The 18395-nt window shown below is 37.2% G+C and overlaps 1 protein-coding gene across 2 annotated transcripts in view; it reads right to left on the minus strand.

Moving 5' to 3' along the window:
* The window catches only part of BARD1 (BRCA1 associated RING domain 1), an 83569-nt gene that overhangs the window by 31392 nt on the left and 33782 nt on the right, over positions 1 to 18395 (minus strand). For both annotated transcript variants that reach the window (XM_001084740.5, XM_015110897.3), the window contains exons 5-6: positions 7434 to 7514; positions 5678 to 5850 (exon numbers count right to left, since the gene is read on the minus strand). In XM_001084740.5, the coding sequence (XP_001084740.2) occupies positions 5678 to 5850; positions 7434 to 7514 (254 nt within the window). The remainder of the gene's footprint in view (positions 1 to 5677; positions 5851 to 7433; positions 7515 to 18395) is intronic.

Genomic DNA, 18395 nt, shown 5'->3' on the forward strand with positions numbered 1-18395 from the left:
TCTTTAGAATTAGGTGCTGACTGGATAGAAATGTACTAAATTAACAGCTTTCCTATATATCAAGAATAACAAATTATGTTTATTAACACAATATCTAGTTTACTAGCAACAAATAATCAAATACTATACAGGTTGAGCATCGCTAACCCAAAAATCTGAAATTTGAAATGCTCCGAAATTGGAAACTTTTTAAGCACCAACATGACGCAAGTGGAAAATTCCAAACATAGTACTTACAAAACCTTTTTAATGCATAAAATTGTTTAAAATATTGTATAAAATTACCTTCAGGCTATGTGTGTAAAACATTTATGAAACATAGATAAATTTCACATTTAGTCTTGGGAAGCATCCCTAAGACATCTCACTATGTATACACAAATATTCCAAAACGGGAAAGAAATCCAAAATACTTCTGATCCCAAGCATTTTGGGCAAGGAATACTCAGCCTATACCTAGAATAACCTAAATTAATAGTTATATGCATGTGTATACATACATACATATGAAACAGACTAAAAACTTTACTAGGATATATATAACAGAACGCTTAAACAAATGGAGACATATATTTTGGTCCTGATTACCTTTTAGGAGTTATGAGTGTAGTTTTGGTACCAAAATCTAAGGGTAAAAAATGAAAGATAAAATCACAAATCACTCTAACTTTTAAAAAGCAAAATTCCTAAATAAAAACCTAGCAAACTGATATATTCATTTAAAGAATAACACACGACATCAAGTTTATCAATCCACTTGATAAAAACCAACTTTACTAATCCACTGTAATCTATACACTTACCCAATTTCAATCAATATCCTAATCGGTACTCCACTAGAATCTATGTACTTACCCAACTTCAAAACATCCTAATATGGTATTTTTGAAACAGTACAAAGTAAATCAAACATCATTTGAAAGAATAAATTAATAAATATGGCTATTCCCCATCCCACCCCCCTCCCACCACTACTGTCACTACTTTGATTTGACTCTCATCACTCCTTTCCTGGATTACTGGACAAACCTCTTAACTGAGTTCCCTCCCCAGTGTGGAGGAGGAGATTTTCAACTTAAAATCAGCACTCTGTTTAGCACACACAGCCTTTCAAAGTCCCTGCCCACCTTCTCTGGCCTCTCATCCTCCTCCATCCTTTTATTCCACTTACATCACTAACAGAAGTTCCTAGAACGAATGAAGCAGCAGTCTGGCCTCGAGTACCTTAGCACCCGTATGTTGTCTTTCTGAAAAGCCCATCCTCCTGTTCTACGTTTTCAAAACTCGGAGTTCTTCTTCTTCCAGAAAGCCTTCTGTGACTTCCTCTGGTCTTACTTGCAGCCCTAGTCGAGACTTGCATACTACTGTGAGCACCGTGCTATGCAGGCATGCCTCACACCATTCTATAATCAGTGCTTTAACAGCCTGTTCACTCCTACTAGAACAGAAGCAGCCAGACCACTGAGGAGGTGATGAGGCAAAGGAGCAATGGAGGGACTATGAGAAGACTTGAGAGGAGAGGAAGGCATCTAAGAGAAAACTTCAACCTTGAGGTCATAAAGAAGACAGCCAAAGTGTCTGTCCTAGAGCTAAAGGAGGCCATTTAGAAATTTACAATAAGCAAAAAGGACTTTACTTCTTCAATCAGTCAAAGTAGCAAACCCTAAAGAGGGTCAGACAGAATGGTGTTTGCCCTTGCTGGTTCTTACCCTTCTTCCGTGGGAAGAGTTTAGGCCTACTTCTTGAGAAAGGAGTTCCACCAAGAGTAAAAGATATAGTAAGCAGAGAAAGAAAAAGTTTGTTTGCCAACTCAGATTCAGAATCTGAGCTGTTAATGGTTTATAAAGAATAAGAGCTTCAGGAAGAAAAATAGTAGTAAGAATCCCATAGTCTCCATGCTCCGGATCCCCTTCCCATGATCTTCTTAAGAAATGGAGGAAAGGGCAGGAATAAATTTCATCTATTCTCACCTGTTACTACCTAATTCTAGAAGACAGTATCTAGAACACTGAGAGAGCATGCACTTAAAAGTCAAGGCTATAGGAATTACTTTGGGTAGCCACAATCCCACACAAAGTAACATGCCATGGATGCCAATTGGGCAAAAGCTACCAGGAACCAGTTCAACCACCTTAGAAAAGGCACAGATAAGGGAAACTTGGTTTTAGACATCTTGTCATACAGTAAAGGTAGTGACAGAAGGACGCAATTCCCATTTTCATGTCATCTGACCTTTTATCAAAAAAGAGGAAAAAGTATACCAAAATCTTCATTCATTCAAACACGAATTCACTCTACAAACAAATGTGGATACAGACTACATTAGGCACTTGGCAGAGCTAGGGAGGGCAGACGTGATCCCTGGCCCATACAGTTTACAGCCTCATGAGAAGGTAGGAAACAGTAAGTCCTGTGACTGGGGAGAAGCACCACATCAGGAAAAGGCAGCCAAAAGGACAGGATAACCCAAGTGAAACTCAAATGAGAAACTGGCTACCAAAAACAAATATTCTAGACAATGCAAAGGCATGTACAAAGGCTAGGAGATAAAAGATCCTAAACATTTTAAGGAAACAAAAATTCAGAAAAGCTGGTGCAAAAAATGCTTGAAGGAAAGGGGGAAAGGAGAAGCTGTGGAAAGAATGATGAGAACAGAGAGGAAAGTAGCACCAGACCATCCAGGGTCTTATAAACCATATTTTGGGGTTTAACCTTTATTTTAAAAAACATTAAGAGGAAGCCATGGAAGGGTTTTAAGCAAATAAATGATCTGGCCAGACTCATGTTTTTCTGAAGGCACTCTGGCTGCAGTATGGAAAGAGAATTAAAGAAAAGTAATATGAAAAGGAGGAGAACAGTTAAGAAATTTGTAAAGCCAATCAGATGAACAATGACTACAACCTTTTTTAAAAGGCAAAAAACACAGGAAAATACTTAAGTATGAAGATCAATAGTCTGGAAAGGAAATTTTTAGAAACAGCTACCACACTCTTGTACCCTAGGATTAAATCTATGCTTTCATCTGCCCTACTATCCTTTATCCAATATCAATCCCAACATCTTGTGTGAAATAAACCCTACTTCCCAACTATCCAGCTGTATCAACCAGCTGTCCAACACAGTAGTCCCTGGCACATGTGGTTAAAATAAAATCCATTTTAAAATGTATTCCTCAGTAGCAACAGCTAATTTTCAAGTGCTCAACAGTAGAGGTGGCTAGTCGCTATTGAATGTCTAGCATAGATATAAACATTTCCATCACCACAGAAAGGTCTATTGGACAGTGCTGAGGTATAGATATACCTAAAGTTGCCACTTTACTAGGTAGTCCTACTTAAAACAACACTGAAGGCACCTGTAAAGGCAGACTCACTGTTTCATGCCACTCCTTGTATATTAGGAAGCCCTCACAGTGCAGTGACGAATCATGGTGTACAAACCACAAGAGAGGCTCTGTGTTTTGGCTCATTAATCCTCACTATGCTCTGAAGAAATAGAAACGCAGCAGGCATCACCCATGTTTTATAGGTGAGGACACCAAGGCACAGAAATTAACCTGCCTGAAGCTATAAAGTCAATAATGGAGTCACAAATAAAAGCTAGATTCCCTAACGCCCTGACCAGTGCTCTATTCATTAAAGTAGTCATGGCTGATTTAAGGACCCTAGAATGAAAACTAGTCAGTTTCACCTGACCCAAGCAATAATTTGCTTTACCAAATAGCTTGCAACACATACAGGAGAGTCATATCGGTTAGGTCCTTACAAAGAAATAGTTATCTCTGTTAGGTCTATGTATATGGAGACACAGACACAGACACACACACACACACACACACACACACACACACACACACACACACACCAACCAGAAGAAAAAAATATATATATATATGTATGTTCAAATATGAATTCAAATTCAGGGGATGTATGTGTGTGTATGTATGTATACATACACACACACACACACATCCCCTGAATTTGCCCCAATTATCTTATAACCTGTTATGAGAGATAAAAGAGATTAGACACATTTACTGAAACTAACAGCACCAAGGTATGGTTTGCATTATTGCATTATTAATTTCGTTTTCAATTATGTTAAATAGTTATCAATAAAAAATTACAACCTAGAGGTTCTGCATTTTATAATTCTTATTTGCATCTGTTACCATTGGAAACTTAATTTTTGTGTGCTCTTTTCAAACCTATAGAAGCAACAAGGGCAGAGAGGCAATACCTGCATTTTCATTTCGACTACTTAATTAACTGAAAAGAATAAAATAATACATAGGGAAACATGAACCAAGTTACAGATTAAACATACAAAATCTACATACAGCATTTACTTGTGACACACTTGACAATACCAATTTTAAAATCCAGCTGCTGGCATTCACTAATGCATCTCTGTGTCCTGATATTGCAAAAAGTTTACCTAGAACCTCATGTGAATGATGTGAAAAATCTAAGAAATAATTCAACTGCACTGGCCCAATATTTAAATTCTTACACGCTTTACCTGTCGTTAAAGTAAATATGCAGAAAAAATAAAATGGGAATGAAATATTTAAAATAATTCCAAACTATTAGGAAGCATACAAAATAATTATTTCTACAACAATTGCTTATGAAACTGTAAATCAATCTACAGAATATAAACACTAAGTAAATTTTTCCATTAAGTGAAGGCTTCCAAAATGGACAATTGTTTCTGAATTAAGAAAGTAAATCTCCCCTAAATATGCCAGTTATCCCCATTGGTATCTATGGGGAATTGGTTCCTCAATCCCGATGATGTCAGAATGTGCAGCTGCTCAAGTCTCTTGTAAAAAATGGCACAGTATTTACTTGTAAACTACACACATCCTCCTGTATACTTTAAATCATCTCCAGATTACTTGTAATACCTAATAGTATGAAATGCTGTATAAATACTTATACTATATTGTTTTACCTATATTACGTATCATTGTATTGTTATTCTTTATTGTCTTCCCCCCCCCTTTTTTTTAACTTTTATTTTATTTTAGGTCTCTATTTAAGTTGTGAAGATTTGTTATATAGGTAAACTTGTGTAACAGGTACGTGTTGTACAGATAATTTCACCACCTATGTATTGAGCCTAGTACCTAATAGTTATTTTTTCTGCTCCTCTCCCTCCTCCCACCCTCCACACTCAAGTAGACCCTGGTGTCTGTTGTTCCCTTCTTTGTGTTCATGAATTCTCATCATTTAGCTCTCACTTATAAGTGAGAACACGCAGTACTTGGTTTTCTGTTCATGCGTTAGTTTACTAAGGATAATGGCCTCCAGCTCCATCCATGTGCCCACAAAAGACATGATCTCATTCTTTTTTGTGGCTGCATAGTATTCCATGGTATATATGTACCACATTTTCTTTATCCGATCTGTCATTGATATTTCCCAATTATTTTTGATCTGCGGTTGGCTGAATCCTCAAGTGTGGAACCCAAGAATATGAAGGACCAACTGTATCATAAAGAGGAAGGGCATGAATGCTGATTACAAATGCAGAATTTGATGATCACATCTAATTTTAGTTGTGAAAGTGAAGAAAGCCATCAACTTGAGTATTAAAGTCTCTGCTTTATCACATACCTTGATTCAAGAATATAGATCGATTTTAAAAATAATTTTTAAGTTGAACTACTTACACAGCATTTCTGGAGGCTCCATAGGAAAGTAACAGCTTGACTATATCCATGTGCCCATTCTTGGCTGCATCGTGAAGTGGTGAGTCATTTTGATACCCAGTGGTGTTTACCAATGCCTTATGCTGGAGCAATAATTCCACTACCTTCAGGTGCCCATGACTGCAAGCTTCATGCTAATTAAATTTTTTGAAAAAGAAGTGAAAGAAGTGATAAGAAAGAGCAATGGATGATATTATAATACCACACTTTAGAAAAATAAATGTAAACGTCAGGCAGCAAATTTATTGTTACCTAAATACTCAAAAAGACTATAAGTTGTTGACAGAGTGAAAGTTACTATTAATAATCTTTCGATCAAGATCTGTGTAATTCATGAAAAAAGAAAAGGCTATTCTCATTTGAGCCTTAGGTCAAGCACTTTTTTTTTTAAGAAGAAAATGTAGTTTTAAACCAATGGTAGCTCCTTAAATGTTCTACAATAAATGTAAAACATTAAGAAAAAAAGACTACATATTTAATAACAAGATGATATATAAAATTTGTACCAGTACATACACATATCGTGCAACAAAGTAAGTATCCGTGACGGAGGGTTTTAAGACAAGCTATTTGCTGAACCTACAGATTGCTGTATGGCTGCTGTTATTGATAAGAGAAATAACACGAGTAGGAATACAAAAAGAGCTTGCTGAATGACAGAAGTGGCAACAATGGAGTGTTCAAAGACGCCTTAGATCTAAATCTTTCCTTATGTCTAATGAACTACAAACAATGTTGTATTCTAACAAATCTCTGGCATTCTATACTTTTTAAGTACATCTATTTCAATTCATAATAAGCGATAACACACTCAATATCTATAGGTCTATTTTTAGGAGAAAGGAATCCAAATTAGGCACTAAACCCTCTAAATAACTAACCAATCTTGACTACAACTTGCCTTAGTGGCTTTGAAGACAAAAATAAAATTAACCTTTCTTTGAAAAGGTTAGCCAGCCAGTAGAGTCCAGCCAGCAAAGTGACTGATCTAGACTAAACCCTCCCAGCTTTTTCGTACCTAGCCTATTGAGTCTCCTAATTTCTGGGCTGAATCTCTAGTTTACAGGATGAAGGCATCTACTTCATTTGCTGACACTTCTGTGGCTGCATTCAAAGCTCATGTTTATTGCCCTAATGTAATTGGCCTACATAGCAATTGTTTCCAAGTATTTGTGTCATTCTGTTTCCAGATTATGCTTCACATTTTTATTTTTAGTAATAATAAGTAAAGACTTTTAAAAAATGTTTAGTATAAGCAAAGATTTCTACTGCCTTATATATCTACAATTGGATAGGGTATAACTGAGGCTAAGAAGGACCCTCAGTAAGAATCACTTCCTTGTGATCACTTTCCTATACTCAGTTCCTCTGACCTCTTTTTGTTCCAAGAAATTTGGTTCCAGTAACATGCAGTGCTACAGAATGGAGCCTGATGTCAGCTGTAGCTGTTACCTCCAGACATTAGCTAAATTCTGCAATATAGTACAAGTGGATTCCTAAATCTAAAGGTAGTATGTCAAAAGGTAACCAATTTCTTGCCTGTCACAAATGAAAAGCTAGAAGGAAAATAATCATGTCCTCATACTTGATGAAAACATAAATTCTTCACACTAAAAAGAGGGCATGTGGCAGAGGATGATATATAGACAACTACGTAACTATAAACTATAATAACTGTAAAACATAAAAAGAATGAGAATAAAAACCAGATAACTACCAATGGTGTCCATCCAGCATGGTCTTTAACATTTGGATCACTTCCATTTTGTAAAAGGTATTCAACAGAAGGTATGTCGCCCTAGAAAAATGAACAAAATGGAAATTAAAAAGCATTAAGGAAAGAAAGGAAAATATTGAGATTTTTTAAAATGCTGTCTTCTTCAATATAAAGTAAAACTTAATTCGTTTTCTCTTAAGGCTACTATTCATGAGTTAATAAATTATTAGGCTAGGTGTGGTGGCTCACGCCTGTAATCCCAGCACTTTGAGAGGCCAAGGTGGGTGGATCACCTGAGGTCAGGAGTTTGAGACCAGCCTGATCAAAATGGTGAAACCCCGTCTCTACTAAAAATAGAAAACTACTTGGGCATGGTGGTGTCAGCCTGTAATCCCAGCTACTTGGGAGGCTGAGGCAGGAGAATCACTTGAGCCCGGGAGGCAGAGGTTGCAGTGAGCCAAGATCATGTCACTGCACTCCAGCCTGGGCCACAGAGTGAGACTTCGTCTCAAAAAAAATGAAACAAAAAAGAAATTATCTATGTATAAATTATTCTGAGATATCAAGAAATACAGCCATGCTTGAATACAGACTACAAAACCTATTAGAAAGTCATATTCAAAATTCATTTCAAGGTACCAAATAAAGGACACTGGCCAAAGATCATCTGCTCATAATGAAGTTGTAAAAGCCATAATTTCATTTGTTTTAAGAAAAATATAATTTTTTGTATTTGAAATAGAAAAAAACAATTTTTAAGCATATATGTAAATGGCTTCTTAGTATTGTTTAAAACAAACAAAACTGTTTAGCCCAGAAGACTACTCAGTGAAACCAAAGTTTAAAAACTGCCATTTTATTGGCAGTTACTCCATCCTAATACATTAATCTAGTTTATATTCACCTTATTTGTTCAACAACATTTTCTAGGAAGCAACAACTGCTCTGTTTAAAATGGCAAAAAAGATCAGTACAAACCTATTCAAATCAGCCCACAGAATCAACATTACATTTTTATTCCCCTGCTCCCCGTCCAGTTCAGGACTAAAATCACCACCCATTATCAACTAACTCAACTATAGGAAATAGAGCTTCTGTGATGTAGCCTTACAAGTCTTTTCTTTTCTTTTTTTTTTTTTTTTTTTTGAGATGGAGTCTCGCTCAGTCGCCCGGGCTGGAGTGCAGTGGTGTGATCTCCGCTCACTCCAAGCTCCGCCTCCCGGGTTTGCGCCCTTCTCCTGCCTCAGCCTCCGGGGTAGCCGGGACTACAGGTGCTCGCCACCTCGCCCGGCTATTTTTTTTTTTTTTTTTTTGTATTTTTTTTACTAGAGACGGGGTTTCACCGTGTTAGCCAGGATGGTCTAGATCTCCTGACCTTGTGATCCGCCCGTCTCGGCCTCCCAAAGTGCTGGGATTACAGGCTTGAGCCACCGCGCCCGGCCAGCCTTACAAGTCTTTTCTAACAAACGGTTTTCAATTTCTCACTCTATTTCTCTATTCCAGTACTCTGGAGAGCTACGCAACAATGTTGGAACAGTAGCAACAGTAGCACACTGATGCAGTGCAGAGGAGGCAGATGAGGAAAAGAAAGAAATACAGTAACTTTACTTTAGAATTCACAGCCTCTTTTTAAATGAGATGAACAAGATCTGGGGAATAAGTGAATTAAAATGAGGCACAAGGCAAGGAAAATACTCTAAAGGCAGACAATATTAATTCGGCTTTCATATTAAGGCAGTGTCAATTATTAAATGGCATTAAAATTGAAGACCCCCTTCCAGTTTTGAACCCTCTGTGTCTTGCGTGTCATGATCCAACTAAATCTTACTATAAGTGAGTGGACTTTTAAGGTCACTTTAAAGCTGTCTTTTGAAATAAGGAGGAAAAAAAAAAAAAAGCTTCCTTCTGCTGCCAGCCTCCAGCACAGGTAGACTGTGGCAAAGGAATTAAGTCAGCGGAACTGGTCTCAGGTAGTCTGCCCTCCCACTCTTCTTTTTAGTTCATCTTCCTAGAAATGAGAGATAATAATCCTCAAGCTATCTAATACCAGGGTCTCTTAAATTTGTCCCTTCATGTAATGTGTAAAGATCTGACATCTATCGTTTATATTTAATTATATATTACATTTTAAGTATGTGTTAACGCTTAAAGCCTTTTTAAAAATCTCTAGCTGTAATATAAAAGATACTGTCCGTTTGTAAAACAATGTCAGGCTTTAGGAAGAAGGAGGCATTTATGCAGTGGGATGAAGGTAAAAATTTTCTTGAAATTACACTATTATCACCAGTTACTGCAAATATAACTAAATCAGTTCTTTTAGGATAACAGGGCAGGGTGCGGTACCTAAGTCCATGAATCTAAAGCAAAAATAACCAGCAGAGCATACTCTCAAAAAAGACTGAATAAAAAGCTATAGACAGAAGTTACATGCATAATATAGTGTTCAATGAGCTTTGTGCTTCTTTAGTGAATAAATCTCTCCCCACCCACCCCCTCTCCCAATACTCTTTCCTGAAATGAATTTTTTTTCCTCTGTTGGTTTGATAATGTAGAAATCACTAATTCTCCTAAATATTTGATTTTTTTGTTGGTTTTTTTGCTTTTTAAAAAATTTTGCTGGCCAGATGCAGTGGCTCACACCTGTAATCCCAGCATTTTGGGAGGCTGAGGTGGGCAAATCACAAAGTCAGGAGTTTGACATCAGCCTAGCCAACATGGTGAAATCCCATCTCTACTAAAAACACAAAAAGTAGCCAGGCGTGGTGGCGCACGCCTTTAATCCTAGCTACTCAGGAGGCTGAGACAGGAGAATTGCTTGAACCCAGGAGGCGGAGGCTGCAGTGAGCTGAGATCACGCCACCGCACTGCAGCCTGGGCAGCAGGGCAAGACTCTATTTCAGAAAAAAAAAAAAAAAAAAATGCTTTTTATTTCTAATTGTCTCTGTTTCTGTGCTCTGGGCTGTTGCTCAAATCTTCCGTTTTCTAAAAAAGTAAATCCGCATGCAACACATATTTTATATTCCTAAATTAACAAAATGACCTTAAATGCTCAATGGGACTAAAAGGATTATAGGTTTCAAATTACCCCAGTTTCAAGAAAGAAAGAAAGAAAGAAAGAAAGAAAGAAAAAAAAAAAAAAAGGCGACATTTTCCCAGATTTCTTAACAGTGCAAATTCCATTTCTAGAGCAAGTTATCATGTATTTAGCAACTGGAGTGCAATGGCACGATCATAGCTCACTGTAACTTCAAGCTCCTGGGCCCAAGCAATTCTTCTGCCCCAGCCTCCTGAGTAGTAGCTAGGACTATAGGCATACATCACCAGGCCTGGCTAATTTTATTTTATATTTTTTTGTAGAGATGGGGGTCTCACTATGTTGTCCAAACTAATGGACTCAAGCAATCTCCTGCCTTAGCTTCCAAAATGATTGGGATTACAGGTGTGAGCCCCTGCAACCTTTGCTTTATATTCATATCGGTTACAAATGAATGCAGGAATATCTGCCAAGATACAAATTTGATTTTTCTTCCAAAACAATCCTGTAATAAGTGAGCAGATAAACTGCCAGAACCACACACATTCCCTATCTTCAACATGAAAGTACTCACACAAGAAAACCTTCTCAAAAATTTCCCCATTCTAATTCTCCATGGTAATGCAAAAAAAAATTAACTTAAAGAAGCTTAAAAAATAATATAAACACAATTGTGAAATGGAAGAGTCTCATGGGAATAGTCAAACAGAAACAGAGTGACAATTTAAAGAATAAAGGTAGACTCTCTTTTAAGGTTGCTAGACAGTTGCTATTTTTCTTTCATGTCACCTCTTCATATTATCAAAGTGTCTTCTGTTAACATTCTCCCCACTCCTGAACCGTATAGCTGATTAGCAAACGGCTTGCTTTTTATAACCAATCTGCTTTCTCCTCCCTAGTACTTGAAAGTTTGTCATATTTTCATCTCTCTACTTCATGTAAATGTAATGTCATGCGCATAAATAAAATTATGATAATTAGATAGAGTCTACAGTAACTGGATAAGCTTGAACCGATATGAAGTAGCCAGGAAATAAATTAAGTTTTGATTCTGGCTTCTTTAAATTACTTTCAAATACTCACTTTTGAGCTTCTCACAACTTGAAAGAATAATTGAACTTTTCTTAAACCATAGCAAAAATAATTTACCTAAGGAAAGTATTTGCCAAGGCTTATTAAAAATTTTCAATGAATTCGGTATTTTCAAGTAATATATTGAAGGCTGAAAATAAGAGTGTGTGTGTATCCCACTGAATCTTTTATTGCTAATCTTTCAGTCAAAGGAAAGATCCTTCACACATTTGTACATATTGCAGATCCACACATATTCCAGCAATATAAACTTTCCAAAAACATACCCACACAAACAAAACTTTTCCTTATTATAAAGCTTAGCTCTTCTAAAATACCATTAATAATAAACATATTCATAAAAACAATACAGAACATTACAATTAAGTGTAAGACAAATGACTTGCCTAGCATGGTTAAGCTTTTCCATGTAAATGAACTGACCAGGAACCAAAAACTTCCCTTCTTGGCAATTAGATGCCATTAAAACAAACATACAAAAATTAACTATCTGGAATGAAGCTCTAAAATACGTTAAATATTTCTCTGGCTTCTTAGTTAGAATTTACTGAATAAAATACAGGCATACCTCGGAGATACTGTCGGTTCAGTTTCAGATCACTGTGATAAAGCAAATACTGCAATAAAGCAGGTCACACGAATCTTCTGGTTTCCCAGCGCGTATAAAACTTATATGTACACTATACTGTAATCTACTAAGTGTGCAATAGCATTATGTTTTTTAGAAAATGAACAGACCTTAATTGAAAATAACTTTATTGCTAAAAAATGGTGACAATCTTTTTGCTAGATGGTCTTGCCTTGATGCTGTGGCTGCTGACTGAGCAAGCAGGTAGTTGCTGAAGGTTTGGGTGGTTATGACAGTTTCTTAAAACAAGACAATAAAGTATGCCACATCAACTGGCTTCATTTCATGAAAGATTTCTCTGTAGCATGTGATGCTGTTTGGTAGCATTTTATCCATGCAGAACTTCTCTCAAGATTGGAGCCAATCCTCTCAAACCCTGATGCTGTTTTATCAACTAAGATGATGTAATTTCCTAAATCCTTTGGTGTCATTTCAACAATGTTCACAGCACTTTTACCAGAAGTAGATTCCATCTGAAGAAACCACTTTCTTTCTCATCCATAACAAACAATGCCTCATCCATTAAAGTCTGATCATGAGACTGTAGCAATCAGTTGCACCTTCAGGCCCTACTTCTAATTCTAGTTTTCTTGCTATTTCTACTGTACCTATAGTTACTTTCTCCACTGAAGTCCTGAACCCCTCAAAGTCATCCATGAAAATTGTAATCAAATGTTTTCCAAACCACTGTTAATGTTAACATTTGGACATCCTCCCATGAATCACCGACGATATTAATGGCATCTAGAATGGTGAGTCATTTCCAGAACCATCAGTGTAAGCCCATCTATAGCAGGTATAGGCTTACAAAATGTTTTGGTTTTTTTTGTTTGTTTGTTTTTTGAGACGGAGTCTCTCTGTCGCCTACACTGGAGTGCAGTGGCGCAATCTCAGCTCACTGCAAGCTGTGCCTCTTGGGTTCACGCCATTCTCTTGCCTCAGCTTCCCGAGTAGCTGGGACTACAGGCACCTGCCACCACACCCAGCTAATTTTTTTTATATTTTTAGTAGAGATGGGGTTTCACCGTGTTAGTCAGGATGGCTCCATCTCCTGACCTTGTGATCCGCCCACCTTGGCCTCCCAAAGTGCTGGGATTATAGGCGTGAACCACCCCGCCCAGCCACAACACGCATTTTTTTAAATAGTAAGACTTGAAAGTAAAAGTTACTCCTTGATCCATGGGCCACAGAATTGATGTTTTGTTGGGAGGCATGAAAACAGCATTAATCTCCTTATAACATCCTCATCAGAACAGTTGGGTAACTAGGTGGCACTGTCAATTTGTAGTATTTTGAGTATCTTTCCTGAGCAGTAGGTCTCAACAGCGAGCTTAAAAAATTTAGTAAACCATGCTGTCAAGATGTTGTTCCAAATGGTAAATGAGCATTGGCTTTCACTTCAAGTCACTGACTGCATTAGCTCCTAACAAGAAAGCCTGTCCTTTGAAGCTTTGAAGCCAGGCACTGACCTCTCCTTCCTAGCTATGAAAAACCCAGATGGCATATTCTTCCAACAGAAGGCTGTTTCAACTTCACTGAAATCTGTTGTTTAGTGCGCCACTCTCATAATTATCTTGGCTAGATCTTCTGGATAACCTGCTGCAGTGTCTCCATCAGCAGCTGTTGTTTCAATATGCATTGTTATGTTATGAAGATAGCTTTTTTTCCTCAACTTCATGAACCAACCTCTGCTAGCTTCCAACTTTTCTTCTGCAGCTTCCTTACCTCTCTCAGCCTTCACAGAAGTGAAGAGATTTACGATCTTCCACTGGAGTAGGGTTTGGCTTAGGAAATGTGGTTGGTTTGATCATCTATCTAGACCATTTCAACTCTCCTCATATCGGCAATAAGGCAGTTATGCTTCCTTCTCATTTGTGTATTCAACAGGGTAGCACTTTTAATTTCCTTAAAGAACTTTTTATTCGCATTCACAGATTGGCTGTTTGGCAAGAGACCTAGCTTTTGGCCTATCTCAACTTTCAACGTGCCTTCCTCACTCATCATTTCTAGCTTCTTATATAAAGTAAGAGATGAGCGACTCTTCCTTCTACTTGAAAACTTAAAGGCCATTGTAGTGTTGTTAGCTGACCTAAATTCAATATTCTTGTGTCCCAGGAAACAGGGATTCAAAGGGAGAGAGATGGAAGAATTATCAGTAAGTGGAATAGTCAGAAAAGACAACGTTTATCAATTAAATTTGCCATGTTACATGGGCAGGGTTTGTGGTGCCCCAAAGCAATTACAATAGTAACACTGAAGATTACTGATCACAAATCACCCTAACAGATACAACAGTAGTGAAAATATCTGAAATATCGTGAGAATTACCAAAATGTGACACAGAGACACACCGAGCATATGCTGTTGGAAAAACAGCACTGACAGACTTGCTCAATGCAGGATTGTCAAAAAACACAAAAACAAAACTCTCTGCGAAGCACAAAAAAAGTGAAGTGCAATTAAATGAGGTATGCCTGTAATTTAACAGATAATTCTGATATCCCAGTCAATGGCACAATAAGTTACTGGTAATATAGAAGCAGACTTATACATATGTGGTAAGCAACAGAGGAGGAAAATAGATATTGACTCCAAGAGGTATTTTAGAAATTAAACTCTTGAGAAAATATCACATATGCCAAGGCTGCTTTTGTTTCCTTTGTTACCTTCTCATGAAGCTGCTATGAAGGATACATAATTTCACACACAATATAACATGACTGTGTTCAAGCATAATAAACTACAGAGTTAAACTCTTAATGAGTCTCCTCACAAGGGATCTTCTCTCTATCCAGGGGATCTTCACCACCTTTGTTATGTTCTAAGCATACCATGCCCTGTAAGTTGCATTCAAAACATTATCTATTATGTCTACATCACTAATACATCATGTTACGCCAGCTTCAAGCCATTCTTCTATTCCACAGTAAGTCATTGCTGTGGCATAAATTATGAGTAATCACTGCCATTTTAAGAATTTGTGCTAGAGAACTTGGTAGGGGAGTGTGGGGTAAGAAAAGAGGAAGGTGAGTATGATACAAATTCTCAAGCAAAACTGACATAATGGAAAATAAAAAATTTTCTCTATATCCTTAGTATTTTGTTTTCTACTGGGTTGGTGCAAAAGTAATTGTGGTAATAAATCAGAAGAACAAATAATGAGTATCTTTGTTTCTACTTAGGTACAATACTTTCTCATAAAATCTCCCATTCGTAACAAAGGTTTAACAAAGGTGATGCGGACATTCAAAAAGGAACATGAGTTATGAAGATATTCAAATAGGAAGAGGGGTATAAAAAAGACTTATTGATAGGACAGTAGAGAAATGACAATTTTGACTTCGGTCAGATTACTCTGGCTGTTACATAGAGAACCGACTGCAGGAAATACAAAGGGAAATTAGGAAGCTACTTCAGTGGTGTGGTCAAAAAATTATGACCCCCCAAAATGTTCACAAATAATCCCCAGAACCTGTGACTGTATTACCTTACGTGGTGAAAGGGACACTGCAATATAATTAAGTGGACACACCTTGAGATGGGGAGATTATTCTGCATTTCTCAGGTAGCTCAATTTAATCACATGAATTCTTAGAAGCAGAGGATCTTTCCCGGCTATGTCAGAAAGATGAGATGTGAGAAGGACTCAATCTGCTGCTGCTGGATTTGAAGATGAAGAAGAGGACCACGAACTAAAGGAATGTGACAGTCTCTAGAACCTGGAAACAACTCTCAGCTGAAAACCAGCAAGAAATCTGGATCTCAGTCTTACCACAAGAACGATGAAGTCCCTGCCAACCATCCAAAAAAAAATAAAATGGATCTTTCCTAGAACCTCCTGAAAACAGCTGACAGCATGATTCTAGTGTGATGAGACCCATGCCAGACTTCAGGTGTACAGAATTGTAAGAAAATTAATTTGCATTGCTTTGAATCGCTAACTTTGTGGTAATTTGTTTTGGCAGCAATAGAAAACTAATGCAAGTGGTCGGGACAAGAAAAGAGAAGTAGCTGCTAGTAGGGTGGTAGCTATGAAAAGGTTATGGCCAACGATGATGCCCAGAGGTAGTTTGGGGCCAGGTATTATAGAATGTTTATTAATAATGTTTCCAAGTTCAGAAATCAATCAGTAAAGCCCTACCTGCAGTAGGGGAAGGTAACTAGTGCAGGAGAACAAACTCCTGCTGGGTTCTCTGCCCTCAGTGCATACACCAAGCATGCTCAGTGAAACCATGTGCTCAAACTATAGAAACTGCAAGTTTACCAACATGCTTAAGAAACAATACAATGCAAGTATAAATAACTTTAGAGCCACTTCAAATCCTTTTCTGAAGTAGGTGGGTACAAAATATAATCACTACCAAAAAAGACACATACCTTTTGACAGCACAAAACCTGGTCCTTCCCCTTATTTGCTTTGGCTGCCTTTAAGGTCACCAAAACTAAATTCACTCCAGTTGTAGTAACTCTTTCCTCTTAACCAACTCCTTGTTCCATTTTATAGTAGTTTTAACTTTAGAGCCACTTCAAACCCTTTTCTGAAGTAGGTGGGTACAAAATATAAGTAAGATGGCAGAACTGCAATATGTATACACATAGATTATTTATTCTTGGCTGCAAATGAGAAAATTAGGATAGGAATGAAATGAAAACTGTTTCTAAAAAGATTGGCTGGGTGTGGTGGCTCATGCCTGTAATCCCAGGACTTTGGGAGGCTGAGGCGGACAGATCAACTAAGGTGAGGAGTTCAAGACCAGTCTGGCCAACATGGTGAAACTCCGTCTCTACCAAAAATACAAAAAGTAGCCTGGCATGATGGCAGGCGCCTGTAATCCCAGCAACTCGGGAGGCTGGGGCAGAAGAATGCTTGAACCCAGGAGGCAGAGGTTGCAGTGAGCTGACATTGTGCCACTGCACTCCAGCCTGGGTGACAGAGCGAGACTCTGTCACAAAATATATATATAAATAAATAAATAAATAAATAAATATAAGCAAATCTACTGATTTTAAGGATATGTCTATTAAAATAAAGCTAAGGTGAGAGGCATACATTCAACTCATAAAAAAATTTTAAAAGGACACTATTAATTGATTTTGAAAACAATAAAAATTAACTTTTAAAAAATGTGTCATCACATAATCTGATAACTGGTGACAATAATCACATTTAATAATTAAGTCCAAGGAAATAAAAATGGATTATTCTAATTCTTGCAGAACTCTAACTGACAAAACTCGTATGAAGCAATCTATGGCAACTTTTACCCCAAGACAGCAGAGCTGAACAGTTATAGAGACTTTATGGCCTGCAAACTGAAAACGTTTACTCTAACTGCCCCTTTAAGAAAGAATTTACAAAACTCTGGCCTAGACCCTAGGGATCCTCATTAATAAATTATTCTTATGGTTAGAAAAAAAGTCTCCACCAATATAAGCAAATGCTTGCCTGATAGTCCAAAAAATTCCCAGAAAGCAAAATACATAAATTACTATGTATTAGTCAGAAAAATGAACAAAAATAATAATTACACTAGTTACTTATGTCTATAACTTTATGTTTACAATAGCTTATATATACATATAATATACATATATATAACAAAGATGACAAAAAAGTCTGATTTTGTAAGTCAGGATTTGCAGAAATAAAACTAAAACACAACCAGAGCCAAGTCCAAAAATTCAAGATGTCCAAAGGATATGAGGTCATGCTGTAAGGTCCCTGCCTCACTGGTATCAGAAATAGAGTACAGTCATCCCTCAGTATCTGCGGGAGACTGGTTCCAGGGTCCCAGCAGATAACAAAATCCACAGATCCCTTATACAAAATGATGTATTTGCAAATAACCTACACAGATCCTCCAGTATACTTTAAATCATCTTTAAATTACTTATAATACGTAATATAAATGCTATGTAGATAGTTGTTATACAATATTTTAAAATTTGCATTACTTTTTATTGTGTATTGTTATTGGCTTTTCTCCCAAATATTTTTGATCCGCAGTTGGTTGAACCCATAAACATAGAACGCACAGATACACAGAGCTGACTGTATTCCTTATTAATCTGGAAGAAAAGCAAGGAAAACAAACCAGCAGCAGTTGGGATAAGCTCTGTTTGTGATATTCCCTTTCTCCACACAGAAATACAGGAATCTTTGGACCACGCTCAATGTCTACTCCATGTTCTTCCCAAATGTTTTATG

The sequence above is a fragment of the Macaca mulatta genome, chromosome 12 (assembly GCF_049350105.2).
Source record: "Macaca mulatta isolate MMU2019108-1 chromosome 12, T2T-MMU8v2.0, whole genome shotgun sequence".
In the NCBI taxonomy this organism is placed as follows: Eukaryota; Metazoa; Chordata; class Mammalia; order Primates; family Cercopithecidae; genus Macaca; species Macaca mulatta.